This window comes from Adiantum capillus-veneris, chromosome 7 (assembly GCF_014529385.1).
Source record: "Adiantum capillus-veneris isolate H3 chromosome 7, ASM1452938v2, whole genome shotgun sequence".
Classification (NCBI taxonomy): domain Eukaryota; kingdom Viridiplantae; phylum Streptophyta; class Polypodiopsida; order Polypodiales; family Pteridaceae; genus Adiantum; species Adiantum capillus-veneris.
Window position 1 is genome coordinate 64,072,647 of NC_140937.1, and position 14,748 is coordinate 64,087,394.

General features: G+C 42.5%; 1 protein-coding gene across 1 annotated transcript; it reads left to right on the forward strand.

Moving 5' to 3' along the window:
* The first annotated feature begins 3,322 nt into the window (after positions 1–3,322).
* On the forward strand, positions 3,323–5,803 carry LOC147453973 (UDP-glycosyltransferase 85A1-like). The gene is made up of 3 exons (XM_086516009.1): positions 3,323–3,677; positions 3,800–4,138; positions 4,532–5,803. The coding sequence occupies exons 1-3, from the start codon at positions 3,455–3,457 to the stop codon at positions 5,494–5,496; spliced, it is 1,527 nt and encodes a 508-aa protein (XP_086372135.1). The 5' UTR covers positions 3,323–3,454; the 3' UTR covers positions 5,497–5,803.
* The last annotated feature ends 8,945 nt before the right edge of the window (positions 5,804–14,748 follow it).

Genomic DNA, 14,748 nt, shown 5'->3' on the forward strand with positions numbered 1-14,748 from the left:
TACTGGAAGGCAAGCCCAAATTATGGTTGAGGAAGGCCATCAAGGGGGGCTGGGTGGGGTGTGTTCTTTGTCCTCTCGAATGCAGGGGCTTGGTGGACTTAGGAGGCTCGCTGCTGCAAGGAAAACATCTACAGGATATTGGGTGGGGTCTGCACGAGTTTTGCGGTTGGGGAAAACAAGGACGCAAGGGTAGCTATGGAGGGAGGAGAGTGCAGATAACTGCCAACCACTGCATGCAAGTGGGGCGGTTGGTTCGAGTGATAGCCATGCAACGGACGACAAAGGGTTGGCAGGCGCTAGTGAGAGTGGGAGTGTATAGCTGCCAGTTTGACGATGGCCATGGAGTGGGATAATAAGAAAAAAAAAAGAAAAACTGGTGTGGTCGTGAGTAGTTAAAAAAAAACTGCGCCGTAAAGTTTACTCAAAGGAGTGTGGTACTACGCATGCAGCCAATCAACACAGCCAGACGCAAGCACGTTAATGAATGGACGCGTTGGTCGAAAGTGTATGACAACGGGTCTGAACTGGAGGAGCAAAGTCATACGAAGTCAGTGGGTGAATTGCATGGCGGTAGGAGAGTTGGGGGGGCCATCCACAATGGGAGTTGGCCTGTGGGTGAGGCTGAGTAGCCAATCAAGTTAGCCCACATGTGTGTGTGTGTGTGTGTGTTGTTGGCTGGCAGATATGTGGCCAAGCTACGTGCAGTTTTGCAGGTATGCATGCGCGTCGGGTTAGGGGTTGTAGGGTGTGTCCGATTAACATCGGCGCTTGCCGCCGGTCGCAATCAATGCCACGCCAGAGTCTGTGAGTGGGCGGACCATGCATGGTGAGGCGGGCAGCTATGGTTCATCGTTTGCAACCCACGAAAGTGGAGGCAGTCGAGGACAGGTCCCCTCTGGTGATGGGTTGGTAAGCAGATGGAGGCATGGCAAATCTGTGCAGGGGGGAAAAAAAGCAGTGTCGTCCCCATGCTGACGACAGGCAATTATATATCTAGAGATATATATTAAAATAAAATAAAATTTGGAGGTCGCTCCCACAGAGTTGGGATCAACCACACAACGACACACATAGGGAGTGTTTGAGGTCGCTTGGGATAGCTTTGTAAGATGTTCAGATTCTCTTCTTCTTCTTCTGCTTATGCTTTTAGGTGTTGTACATCTCGCTAATCAGTGCAATTGCGACCATATATGTAAATATTTTTCTTTTAATATACAAGAGCAACTTCAAGAGTCGCTATTATTGATTATTATTCTCCAATTCGTCATAATTAGATCCTTAATTATACTAATCATGTGGTTATTTACAATCATGAAGAAGATTTGTATTGAATAACGAGAGATTATAATTACTAAACAATCTAGGTGCATTTACAATCTTAAGAAATTGAAGATAATCACCTACATATAACTTCAAACAGTAAAGAATTAAGTTTAAGGTAAGCATGACTCATCTCTAATATCGATCATCTCCACAGCTATGACTATTGTGAGTTCAAGAGCGTACCCACGGCTTTGATACCACTGCTACAGCCGGAAGCCTGGCTGCCCTGCAAAATACTCGAAAATAGCACATAGCAAGACATAAACGACTAAATCTACGTACCTACCGATTCGCACAAATCCATAATCAAGCACAACACAAATAGAGAGAGACAGGGAGCAGGAGAGCGCAAGAGAGCGCGTGCAGGCGCACCTCCTAGAGTGGAGTGCTATGCGGGCACGACGAGAGAGAAGAGGGAAGAGGAGAGAAGAACAACACAAACACTGGGTGCAATCTTCCCCCGTGCAAGAGTGACCATTTCTCTCTTGCACGTATTTGTTTCATAGATTTCTTAAATGGTCAATTGTAAGTACAAACTGGCCGGCCGATCATAAATGGCCAAAGCCATAAAAGAGAACTTGAATAATAAAATGTACAATATATATATTTCCATTCGCATAGGCTTAGCTTGGTCCAGTCTTTTCCACCTGTCAGCTGCAATAAATAATAAAATATCAATTCCATAATAGAGAGAGAGAGAGAGAGAGAGAGAGAGAGAGAGAGAGAGAGAGAGAGAGAGAGAGAGAGAGAGATATTAGCAGTGCCATCCTCCAAGCTTAATTAACCTCTTGAAGGGAGAGAGAGGTGTTCGAGTAGGCTGCCTCAACCTTGACGTATGCCTTTGCAGTTGTGGCCTGCACTTTGCACCATGAGCCCTCTTACCACGCCATTCACTTGTGAAAAACTAGGGCTGCCTCTCCCGTGCACACGCAGAGAGAGAGAGAGAGAGAGAGAGAGAGAGAGAGAGAGAGAGAGAGAGAGAGAGAGAGAGAGAGAGAGAGAGAGAGAGAGAGAGAGAGAGAGATTAGCAGTGTTATCCTCCAAGCTTAATCAATCTCTTAAAGGGAGGGATCACTTGACCTAGCATTCAAGCCCGCACAAACAAATTGTAGTGGATACTAGTAAAGAATTGCAGGGGTGATGTGAAAAGCCGTGCGTCGGAGACGTTGGAATTGTCATGATTGTGAGCTCTCAAATTCTCCCCCCCCCCCCTTGGACCTCCCCCCCAAGCTATCGATTTCTTGGGACACGTGTCTTGTCGCAACCGGCCAAGCTCTGTGTGTGTGTGTGTGTGTGTGTGTGTGTGTGTGTGTGTGTGTGTGCAGTCACTGTGGATTGCTTAGCACGCTGTAGGAAGCGCAGTCGAAGAATGCAGGGAGCATCGTTGGAGAAACCTACTTTTGCCACGTGACCGCGAGGAGGGGGGGGGGGGGGGGGGGGGGGGGGGGGGGGGGGGGGCTCGTCACTAAATGACACCTCCCCAGGGAGGTGGGATCAATGGCCCACAGTAGGCGTCGCGAGGCGGGTGCAATCCGGGCCGTCCGATCGACATTTGAACTAGATGTGAACTCGGAGATATGTGCACCACACCAAATTTGGTGTGAACTGGGGAGGGCCTGCACAACACACCAAATTTGGTGTGAACTTAGTGCGAACTCGGTGTGAACTCGTCCGCAACGCCGTGATCTATAAACTTATCCCGCACACATTTTTCAATGGGTGAGCGTTAACCTAGTGGTTAGAGTCAATCCCATGGGGGAGAGGATAATGGGTTCAATTCGCAGATCTGAGAAAGTGGGAATCTTTTGCATTCCGTAGGCAATCTAACGATCACGATCAACCGGTGATCGTGAGCCATTGATCCCACCTCCCAAATGGAGGTGTCAATTAGTGTTGGAAGGGTGGGTGGGTGGCTGGGTAGGTGGGTGGCGGGGGGCAGGCGGCAATTTGGGAGACGTTGCACGTTCAAGATGTGGATTTCCGAAAATCCGAATTTCTCTGGTTTGAAGCCAACTCACTGAACGTGTACGAGGAAACTTTGGTACTGGGTAGGTGGAGGAGGAAAGGACACTGCCTCTCTGCCTCTCTTCGAGTAAGACACCATTTTTCCTGGACACACGCGTACACAGCGATGGAACTCGAAGAGCATGTAGCAGTAGCAGCAGCGGCGAGGCCACTGCATGCAGTCGCCATCCCCTTACCTGCACAAGGCCATCTCAATCCTCTCATGCGCCTCTGCAGAGCCCTTGCTTCCCGCCATGGCTTCCTCATCACCTTCGTCAACATCCAGCCCATTCACGATCGCATTTTGGACTGCATGCAAAACCACCCTACAGGACCAGATGCTGCACAAGGTAAGAGACACTTTCTCCGTGTCTTTCCACTAATTGCTTAATTTCATGCCCTTCTGCGTGCACCTATGTATGTGCAGTTGTGGTGCATCTCGGATCGCCTGCTAATATTTTTTCTTTTGTAGATGGGCATCCCGTGCGCAGCCCCCCTTTACCTATTCGCAGAGTGAGTCTCCCCATCAATGGCCTCGACCTCGAGAACGATTTCCGCCTTTCCTTTGCAGACTTTCTCATTGCTACCCGATCCCTTAGCAACCCCCTTGAGAGCTTCTTGCAGAGCATCGGTGAAGAGGGTAGCGGCCTCCCTCCAGTCACCTGCTTAATCTCCGACAATTTCATGTCTGGTGCTGTGCAGAATGTGGCAGAGAAGCTAGGCATACCCTGGGTAAGCTACTTCCCCTGTAGCCAGAGCATGAATCTTCTCTATTTCTACACCCACACAGGACGCGTACCTCTTCAAGATGGTAAGTAAAAGCCTTTAACCAAGGAACACCTGTGTTTTGTTGCACATGCTGCCTTCGCAAGAAGCTATAATTACACACATGTGCATTATGACATCCTGTATGATGCTGCCGGCTTGAATTATGACGGAGGGACTATGTACTGAGCTAGGTGTGGTTGGGAGTAGGGGATTACCAGCCTGGGTTGGGGCCGTGTGTCAATGCCCCCAACCATACCTGGCCAGGTATGCAGTCCGTCGTGACCAGTAGCCCAAGTCGTTGAGCTCTACAGGATCAAATCATGTGAAGTGAACCCGCATGGGAAAACGTTAGAAAGCTTCTTGTGCTTGTTGTAGCATGCATGTGTATGTGTGTGTGTGAGCTTCACAATCTGATCCTTTTCTCTGTTTTTTGCAGCCATTCATCTGAGTATGGATCGTGATAAGCCGATGGAATTGTTCAAAGATGATCTTCCTGGGTTGCCACCCCTTTACAACAGGGATATGCCTCCCTACAAGCATGTGGTGGAAGAGAGCCCTCGCATCATTCCGCTCATGGTAGACTTGTCGAGGATCTCAAACGAGAAGGCAAGTGCAATTCTGGTGAACACCTTTAAGGAAATTGAGGGGGAGGCGATGTGGGCGATGGCAGAGCAGCTAATCACGCCTCCTATCTTTGGAATAGGTCCGCTGGTGGAGGTGTTGGAAGAGGAGAGCAGCACTGACCTGTGGAAGGAAGAAAGCCATTGTCTACAATGGCTTGATGCACAGCCCGCACAATCGGTGCTCTATATCTCCTTTGGAAGCATTACACTGCTGTCGTCGCAGCAGTTTGGCGCAATTTTGGATGGGCTGCAGGCCAGTGGGCATAGATTCTTATGGGCTTTTAGACCTGATCTGGTAGAGGGACATGCAACAGATGAGGCTATTCATGAGAACATGCTGCCGCAAGAGTTTGTCGAAGCTACAAGAGACCGCTCGTGCTTTGTTGAATGGGCCCCACAGGTGCGTGTGCTGAATCACTCGTCTGTCAGAGGCTTCCTTACACACTGTGGGTGGAATTCAACAATAGAGGCGATTGCAGCTGGTGTACCTATGCTTTGTTGGCCTTATCTTTGTGACCAGCACACAGATGCCAAATTCATTGTTGAGGTCTGGAAGGTTGGACTAAGATTTGAAGCCCCATCAAGCAAAGGAGGTATCATAGATAGCCGAGAAGTTGAGAGCGTGGTGCGTGCTCTTATGGAAGGGGAAGAGGGACTTGTTTTGCGCAAGCACTCCGCTTTGCTCCGCCAATCTGCACTCTCCAGCCTGCAAGCTGCCGGCTTCTCCAACCGACAACTTCAAGCATTTGTCCAACATATCTGCAACATATCCTCTTGAAGCTTTTGGTGACTAGAGTGGCTCTATTGAATCAGATGGGAATGGAGATTCTAATTGTAGTAAGCGGAGCTAAAGAGTCTCTCTCTCTCTCTTTCTCTCTCTCTCTCACACACACACACACACACACACACACACACTCACACACATTTGCCAAAGATGCTTTGCCATGGAAGATCAAATTGGTATATTGTCATTTGGAGATGATGTTGGGCTGTAGCAACTGAACATTTGGCATCCTAATGGTCAAGGTTGTATCCAACTTTTTGAAAACTTTTTTTCAAATTGGTTGCTCAATCAATATTTGCTATATTTGGTGTGTCGTATCTTTCTTTTGTGCCATTGGATTTTGCCATTCTGGTCAACTTTTCTACCACACCATCCACGCCAAATTATTCCTTCAATCAAGTAAAGTGGTAATGAATGCTTTGAAGAATATCCAATGGATTGGAGAAACCCTCCCAAACTTCAGATGTTCATGTTTGTTAAATTGAAACTTAGATGCATTGCAATACAAAGTTTCCGACATCCTTCAACGAAGTTTGTTAGAAGAATTGTCTCTTAATGATCACTATCGCATGGATCTTGCACCGATAATTGTGTATGCAAACACTAGTCCTAGTGAGATTGGATGGACAACTGTACAAGATAATGTGCTAGACAACAAGATTGTTCACAAGTCATACATAGTTATGAGATTGCACTAGCGCATTAAAAGCACCAAGTGGCGGCAATGACGCATCCAATGGCAAGAGAGTGGTGCTCCAAAATTGATGGCCACATCGATGCAATACTTTATTGGAGCTATAGTAGTGGTAGTGACACATTGCTTGTCTTTACTTGGGATGATTGCAAGTTGCTCTCACTAGACATTGTTCTTCCTTGAGGGATGACTTTCTCTGAATTTTTCAATCCGGAAGCTAGGATAATCCCTTTTTACGACTGTGTTGTCTTGGAATTGTCACTACTATCAAGAGGAAACATGGCCGCTTAGAAAAAAAGACTTTCCCGAACTGTGTCAGTGTTCGGGAAAGGTGTGCCTCAGCTTAGCCTTGAGCCAGTCAAAAATCAAGATTAGCCGGTTGCAAATGATGGTAAGGGGAAGAAAAGTCGACAAATATACAATGAAATAGTTCAAAAATCCTCTAAATTTGGAAATTTTTACTAGTATTTTCGGTTTGCATCTCCACAAGGAGGAAGCATGGCCGCTTAGAAAAAAAAGACTTTTTCAAACATATATATTTTAGCACAAAGGTCTAGGAAGTCAAGCTAGAAAAGAAGAAAACGAGTAGCGGTTTCTTAAAATAGAGGATAAAAATTTGAGTAGAGAATGAGATACACTTTGTAAGTACTTTATAGATGTGATCATGTATTTACATTAAAGTTTCTCCTCAAGAATGCTTCGAGGTTGTTTTGGTTGACATGTGAGGTAGATATTGCAAAAATAATAATTGATAAGGTATTCCTAATGGTTTCAAAACAAGGTGAAGTATGCACAAAGGCCTTCAAAAGGCAAAAAGGTGACTATTCAGGGGTCATGAGAGTTAAAAATCCATTTTAACAAATTATGGAAGAGGCACTGGATGGAAAAACGGTGGGAGGGAGTCATGGAGAACATCTGGAAGCCAACTCGGGCGTCCCAAGACAGGGATTTCATTAACGTAATCACGATCGGGTGATTATGTAAATAACTCTAGTATTTACACAAAAAAATCACGTGATCACGTTAATGGTTAACGTGACTTTGATTTTGACCTGCAAAAACCTAAAGAGCCGGTTAGCTCTCCGGGCTTTTTCATTTTTCTTGCGGGGCCCACCGGGCTTTTTCATTTGCCCGACGGGCCAGCCGGGTATATGCAATAGCTCGGCGGGTCGACGGGAAAATAAAAAAGCCCGACGGAAGTAATTATATATAGTAAATAGTGTGCTAACCCCAGTCTTTTAGCTAAGCAAATCCTTGGAGAGTGTATCCGAGTGCCGGGTATTGTCATTTCCTTGTGAATTGACCTAAGGTTACAGAGTCACAGATCCTTTTTTTTGGGCCGAACGTGATTTTTAATTCGGTAACCACTTATAAAATTTTTTAATTCGTTTACCGACATAAAGGTACGAAACCAAAACAACGGAAAACTTGGAGAATCATGCTCATTGCGAAGAAGCCATTGGTCAAAATGAGGGTTGTAATTGATTTTAGAAGATGGGCATATGTAAATGACGAGTCGATAGTCAAGGGTCGGATGTCCTCTACTAGTGAACCGAGCATATAAAGATCCTTGAAGTCTTGCATTTGAGTTGATTTACAATATAAAAGCTATAATCCTTGATTGGATTAAAATAGCTTTTATATATTGAATTAGTTGCATAGGTGGGCTACAATCCTTCACTGGGCACAAGTAGTCCCCAATTGAGTGATTATATTGAAGATTTATTTGCGTTAGTTTATGTATTGGTTTATACAGAGAGTGCATTATGTATTACGATAGATTATTGGTGCATGAAATGACTAATCATATATTTTATTGCTTTCGTTTGTTTTTTTGTAGAAAATGAAATTAGATGTGTCTTATTGTTTGCAAATCAAAGTAAACACATACATAATTATTATAATAATAATTGCATAGAGAGATTCATAGCATTGTTATAGTTATTATGCCATGCATAGACTACATTGCAATGTGAATGGTTGCTCACAATATAGGTGATCGATATGTAGATTGATTAGCGTGCATTGAAAATCTCATATTGTGCATCATGGTTACTTTCATATTGAATGATTTTTAAATTATAATATATATTGAAAATAAAAAAAATGTTTCAAAAACTGAACATCTTGTTCTTTTCTCTTCAGTTTTAATTTAAAAGCAACGGAGCAAAATGTGGGCACAAGTGGTACGAAGAAACCAAAGAATAAAAAAGCTCCTGGCAAAGAGTGGGATTATGCTCACAACATATGTGGCCGATATACGGAGTGGAAATGTAAATTTTGTCACACAACAAAATCAGGCAGTGCACCACATATTAGGGATCATTTTCTGGGTAGTGCTAAAAACAATTGTAAGAAATGTGAACATTCTCAGGCACCTGCAGTTGCAAAGCGTTTGAGAGAAGAGCTCGCCCAAAAGCGTGGCAAGAGACAACAGATATATAGCTCTGTGCCTTCAAGTCAAGAGTTCCCAGAGCCAAATATTAACTCCGTAGATCTTGTAGTGACGCCAACTAACCTTGGAGAACAACCTGCGCAAGGAGAGGAAATTCCAGGCAGTGTTCCTTTTAAACGTCACAATGAAGGTGGACTTTGTCAAATGCGTCAAAAATCATTACATCAAAGGTTTTGAGTGCAGTCTCTAGAAGAAGCACAAACAACACTCACGAAAGCAATATTCTTTACTGGAAGTGCTTTGGTCATGGTAGACAACAATCATTGGAAGGTTGCTTGGAAGAAAATCGGTGAGTTTGGTCCAGGATTTTCAACTCCTTATCACACGATAAGAAATGTTTTCTTGGGACAAATATTATATCGAAGTCAAAGAGCGTGTTGGCAAGATAATACTTGGGAATATTTCGCTTTCAGGATGTACGATTGTGAGTGATGGCTGGTTAAATGTTCAGAGAAGACCGCTGATCAATGTAATGCTGGTTTGTCCAAGGGAAGAAACGTTTATAAAGGTGATTGATAGTTCTGGTGCACTTAAAAGTGACAAATACATTTCTGCGGTTTTGATTAATGTAATTAAAGAAATTGGTGTTGAACATGTCGTTCAAGTAGTCATGGACAACGCAAAAAATTATAAAAACGTCAATAAATTAATAAAGAAGTGCTTTCCACACATTTTTGCCAATGGTTGTAATATGCACAGCTTGAACTTGGTCCTGAAAGATTGGTACACTAGCTAAGAAACCACATGGTTCACCAAAATAATTGATACAGCACGTCAGGTTGTGAAATTTATCTTGAAACGACAGAGTTCTCGATTTGTATAGGATACGTATGTCAGTGATGCTAAAACTTCCTGCTGAAACTCGGTTCTGTACACACTTTTATACCTTGGAATCACTTCTCTGCAATCAATGTGCTGTGATTGACACATTCAATTGCGCGGCCTTTGTGAATGGCAGCTTGAGCAAAAAGAAACAATGAAAGATAAAATTACATGTCTACGTGGCAATGTAAACAAGGTTGCTTGGTGGAGGAGTGTAATGGATGCATACCATGTAATGATGCCAGTTATGTTCGCGATCCGCAATCTTGATCAAAGGGCGCCAAACTTGGGCAAAGTGTGGATGACATGGTGGTCAGTCCACCAGAGTCTTGAAAATCCTGAAGAGCTGAAAGAGTCTGTAGTAGAGAAGGAGTGGCGATTACCATTCTCTGGCAAACAACAAAAATTTTGGCTAAGTATTTTCATGCAAGGTGGAAGAGCACTCATAGTCCACTCCATAGCGTGGCTTACATGCTCGATCCAGAGTATTGGAATTTAGATATGATGTCCAATACAGAGGTGATAGGCGATTTCTATTATGTGGTCAACACGTTCTACCTCAACGTTCAGGACCGAATTGATTGCATCAAAGAAATGAGTACATTTAGATTAAAAGAAGGTCCTTTTGCGAATGATTTTGTACAGGTAATGGCAAAAGAGCAACCTGCATGGAAGTGGTGGATGATGAATGGTGGAGAGCATTACTCTACCTTTCGCCCCCTTGCAATGAAAGTACTCGCACAATGTGCACCAAATTCAAGTTCAGAGAGAAACTGGAGTATGTACAAGTATGTTCACAACACTATTCGCAATAGACTATTAGCAGACATAGCAGAAAAATTAGTGTGCAACGAAAAGATATTGAATCACATCGAAAGTACTGGCTACGAGGAGGAAATGCCAACCTGGTTGTATGATTGTCAAAACGAAGATGAAGAAGAGTTCAATGTTGGTGTATCTCAATGCACTGTAGACGAAATAGAAGAGAATTTGATAATAGATGTGGAGGTTGAATTACAGGGAGAACCACAACACTCAGACTTAGAACCAGATAACAACTCAATTGATTCAATATAGCTTGAGAGTAGAATGAGTAAATATAAAAAACCACTGTAAAAGACCTTGTATTCAAATGTGTTTTGAGTAATTACAATGCTTCATATTCACGATAGTACATGGTTGGTCGCGATATTACATAGTTTGTCGATCTCAATTGTGTTGCCCTGAAGCAGCATCTTGCTCATCAAACAGATTTCTAATTGTGCTAGGGGTATCTGGGCGTGCTTGCTTGAATTTATATTTATTTGCCATGCCAAATATAATATATATTCCTTGTGGAATATCTTGTGAACAAATTGCGCATCGACTACTGTTTTGCATCAAACAAATAAGACAAACTAAATGATAATAATGACCACATGTCAATGTATAGTATCCACTCCATCCATCAAAATTCTTGTAGCAAACTGGACATTGAGAAGATGAGGATGTATCTGAAGTAGACGAGGGGACCAACTCCGGATGCAAGACAAGGTGGGGGATGTGTGTCCCTTGTATAGGTGTTGGATTCACTCGCTGTGTCAGATTTTGAACGTCTTGACTTAAGCGGTGAATGCTTTTCTCCATCCGGATTTGTGAGGGTTGCGATGTCTGGGACCTCCAAATAAATCCTCTCAGCGTTATCTTTGATACCATCATGGTTGCACTTCGAAACCTTCCATCTTCCTTTCTTGATCTCTGCGTCCTCACATGGCCATATTGTCTTGATCATGTCCTTTGTCACTTCTTTATTGATCTCTTTCCATTGCATATGGTTTGGATTTGCCCACTTTGAGAGTCGGGGAGCAGCATGCCATGTGTCAGAGACTTCATGCGTTGAAATGCATTAACAGCCGCTTGTTGTTGATCATCAGGCAGTGATTGGGTGCCAATATCTTGTTCTTGATCAGCCATTTTCTCTTAGAGCTGCAGTCAACAGATAGACAAATATTCAACATCATTGACAAATATATATTCTCACTCATTGGGACACTGCGCGGAATCCACTAAATCAAACCACAACAAATGCGACTAATTGAACCACAAGGCAAATTTGAAATACTGACAGTTAAATGAAAAAATTGAAATGAATAAAGATAATTGACTCAATTAGGTGAACCACTTCAAACCAGATAATACATTTCAATAAAAAAAAGAATACACTGGACAAGACATATGTATATCATAGAAATGTTTAAATCGGATAAAATGATGGTGCAAGTTCAACAAGTGGACGTTAGACAGGGTTAGGGTCTGTCTTTAAACGTTCTTTGAAAAATATCAACACGTTAGAAGCATTCCTTCTTTGGTCTTGCTCTTTTAACTTTATCCAAAAATCTACTTTAATTCGAATAGCCCTCATAACATCTTCGTCCGGGTGGTGAAAAACTTCTTCTGAAAAATAAACTTTTCTGGCTGCACTCCAAAAATGTGCAAGCATGTCGAATAGGTAGCCCAATGCATAAACGTCGCTTGATTTTGTGTATGCATCTGCGCACCGTGGATCGTATAGTTCGGGAGCAATCCACGGACCCTTAGCCATCTCGACATTTGTTGCTCTCTGTGCATTCAAAACGACTTTGTCCGACAGTGCGCTTGGAGACAAATAATTATTTGCTACGTGCTTAGCCGGTGTTCTCAGTATCATACCCCAATCAATGATGCCGACGTGGGGTTTATTGGCGTGAGTAAAGTCCAACATTACATTGAATAGGTGCAGGTCACTGTGCACTATACCGGCAGAGTGGGCAGCCGCAACGTCGTCGATTGAGGCATGAAAAATTGCTGGCATCTGCTGGATCACTGCTTTGATCCGCATCGTGTCTATCTCGCTTACAGGGTTGTTTGCTACAGGCAATGATCTCCAGCCGTGTTGTAGCCTGTGCATGTGTCGTTTGAACAATCCATGAGCAAACGGTAAGCGACACATCATGTCGTCCACGGTACCCCCATTGTAGTATGGGAATATCGTGATCCAAGGAGCTTCTATAGTAAACCCAATGCACCTTACAATGGAGGGGTGAAGCGTTTGTATTCCTTGCTCTGTCTGAAAGCTGTCAAATTTTGCCTCACTCCCTTTCTTGTAACATTTTTCCACATATGTAATGTGGTCTGGAAAAAATGAGATGCCTTTAATGGTGTACAATGTGCACACATCGAAGGAGTCTGCTCCAATTCTCATACCTTCTACCAAGGCTTGAGGGATGCCGACAAGATGAGTGCACTTTGCATTCAAAGCAATACACATGATTGTGCCGGTTCTGCTGGCATCGGATCGACCTCCCAAAGCTGCTTGCGCATGTTGGGCCACCTTCAATCTCTTGGGTAAGGCTGCTTGGTCTTGCGATTTCACACGCTTCATCTTTACCTTCTGTTCTTCCCACAATTTATCCCAGAGCTCTAATTTTGACATGTTGCAAGCAGGTGGGATATCTTCCTTTAAGTCTTTGCAACATACTTTCATATTGCCCAACACTGTCCTGACCTTGTGGTGGGGGTCAAATTCTCGTATCCCAGTTGGATGCAACAACTCGTATTGGTCTTCAAGTTGCAACCTGCGCTCTGTGTTCTCCCATATAGCGCTAGTGATGTCTTTGATGTAGACATCACTAATCTGCTGTATGCGATCAACTGCACATGATGAGATTGCCAAAATACATTCTTTACGAATGGAACGCATATTCTTTTGATCTGGCGTCATATTTGCACTCGACAATACAAAAACAACATATCAAATACATATTCATGGTTGCGAATGACATAGCACTCTCACAGTATCTCAGGTAAGCTCTTAACTACCACTTGAAGACTTTAACAAATATGCAAGAAAATATTGATAAAAATTGAATATAATCTTCACTTGAAATTGCAATCTGTTACACATATAAAAAGCAGTTCAAACAAGTGGTTTATAAGAAGTTAACTCAGATCAAACAATACATGTTAACAGTCTGGCACATTTCAGTATATATTGAATTTTTAACTTATATTTTTCTCCGTGCGCACATACTAATTCAAACCAAGCACAAACCGACTTAAAAACTTTTAAAACATTTAAAACATTGGAAGTATACAAATTGGACTAGCAAATTGTGTTTACACACTTTTTTACATAGAATTTATGTAAATGTAGCAATCAAAAAGCGATGATAATTGATGCTCTTTAAAAAGATACAAAAGAATATTTAACATGCAAATTGTGTGCATTTAGATTTTTTACAGAGAATTTATGTAAATAAAGCATTAAAAATAGCGATAATCCTTGAGAGTCCTTTAAAAAGATTAAAAAAGAATATTAAACATACAATTTGTGTGCAAATACTTTTTTACATGTAATTTAAATGAAACATTTAAAATAGCGATGATCGATGAATAAAGTATTCTATATAAATGGAACATTTAAAATAGCGATGATTGATGAATAAAGTACTCTTTTGAATATGATTAGCTAGTATATAATTTCAAATGGACAATTAAAAACAATAAAATCAAACAATTCATACATTTTGTATATGAAATACTCTTCACAGCCGCACTACCGACCAAGTATTTCATATACTTAATACTTAAAAAATTAACTGCACATGTACATACAAATTATATGACGTTCTTACGGCCGGGTTAACGACCAAAATGCCACACTTATGCAAATATATATGCTTCTAACAACCGACACTCTATTAGCCGCTGATAGACCGCTTTTGGCGTGTACAAAGTAGTGTTTGTATGCATGGTCATTTGTACAAAAGGATGTAAATACATGCATTCGGGAGCTTTGCAAAGTGGTTTCAAGTTCAAAAAAAGATGCAACATGTACACATTGTGAATAGTCACGTTCGTGCGCTAGCAGTAGAACACATGTACATGCCCGTATAGGGTATCAGGGCCTTGGATATGGTTTTAGGTGGCTTATTTTGGTTCTAGATATTTCTTTTGATCTTTCTAGAATGTAAATAATGCAAGTGACAAGTGTGGGTACTCTCATCCCGCTCGAGAAGTTTGACACATGCGATAACTGTCTATTTGCGGCGCCTGATCTGCGGTGATATGTGCATCGCCCTAGAAGTGGTCAAAAATGGAATGTGGGGATGTGGAAATGTGCTTTGGGTATCGAGGATCAAGCGTGCGAAATTTGATGAATTTTGGAGTCCATTTGGGATTTTTCCTGCGAAAAATGCCCGCCAGGGGTCAAAACTGGCCAAAACTGGGCCAAAAAAGGTCAAAAAATGGTAAAAAA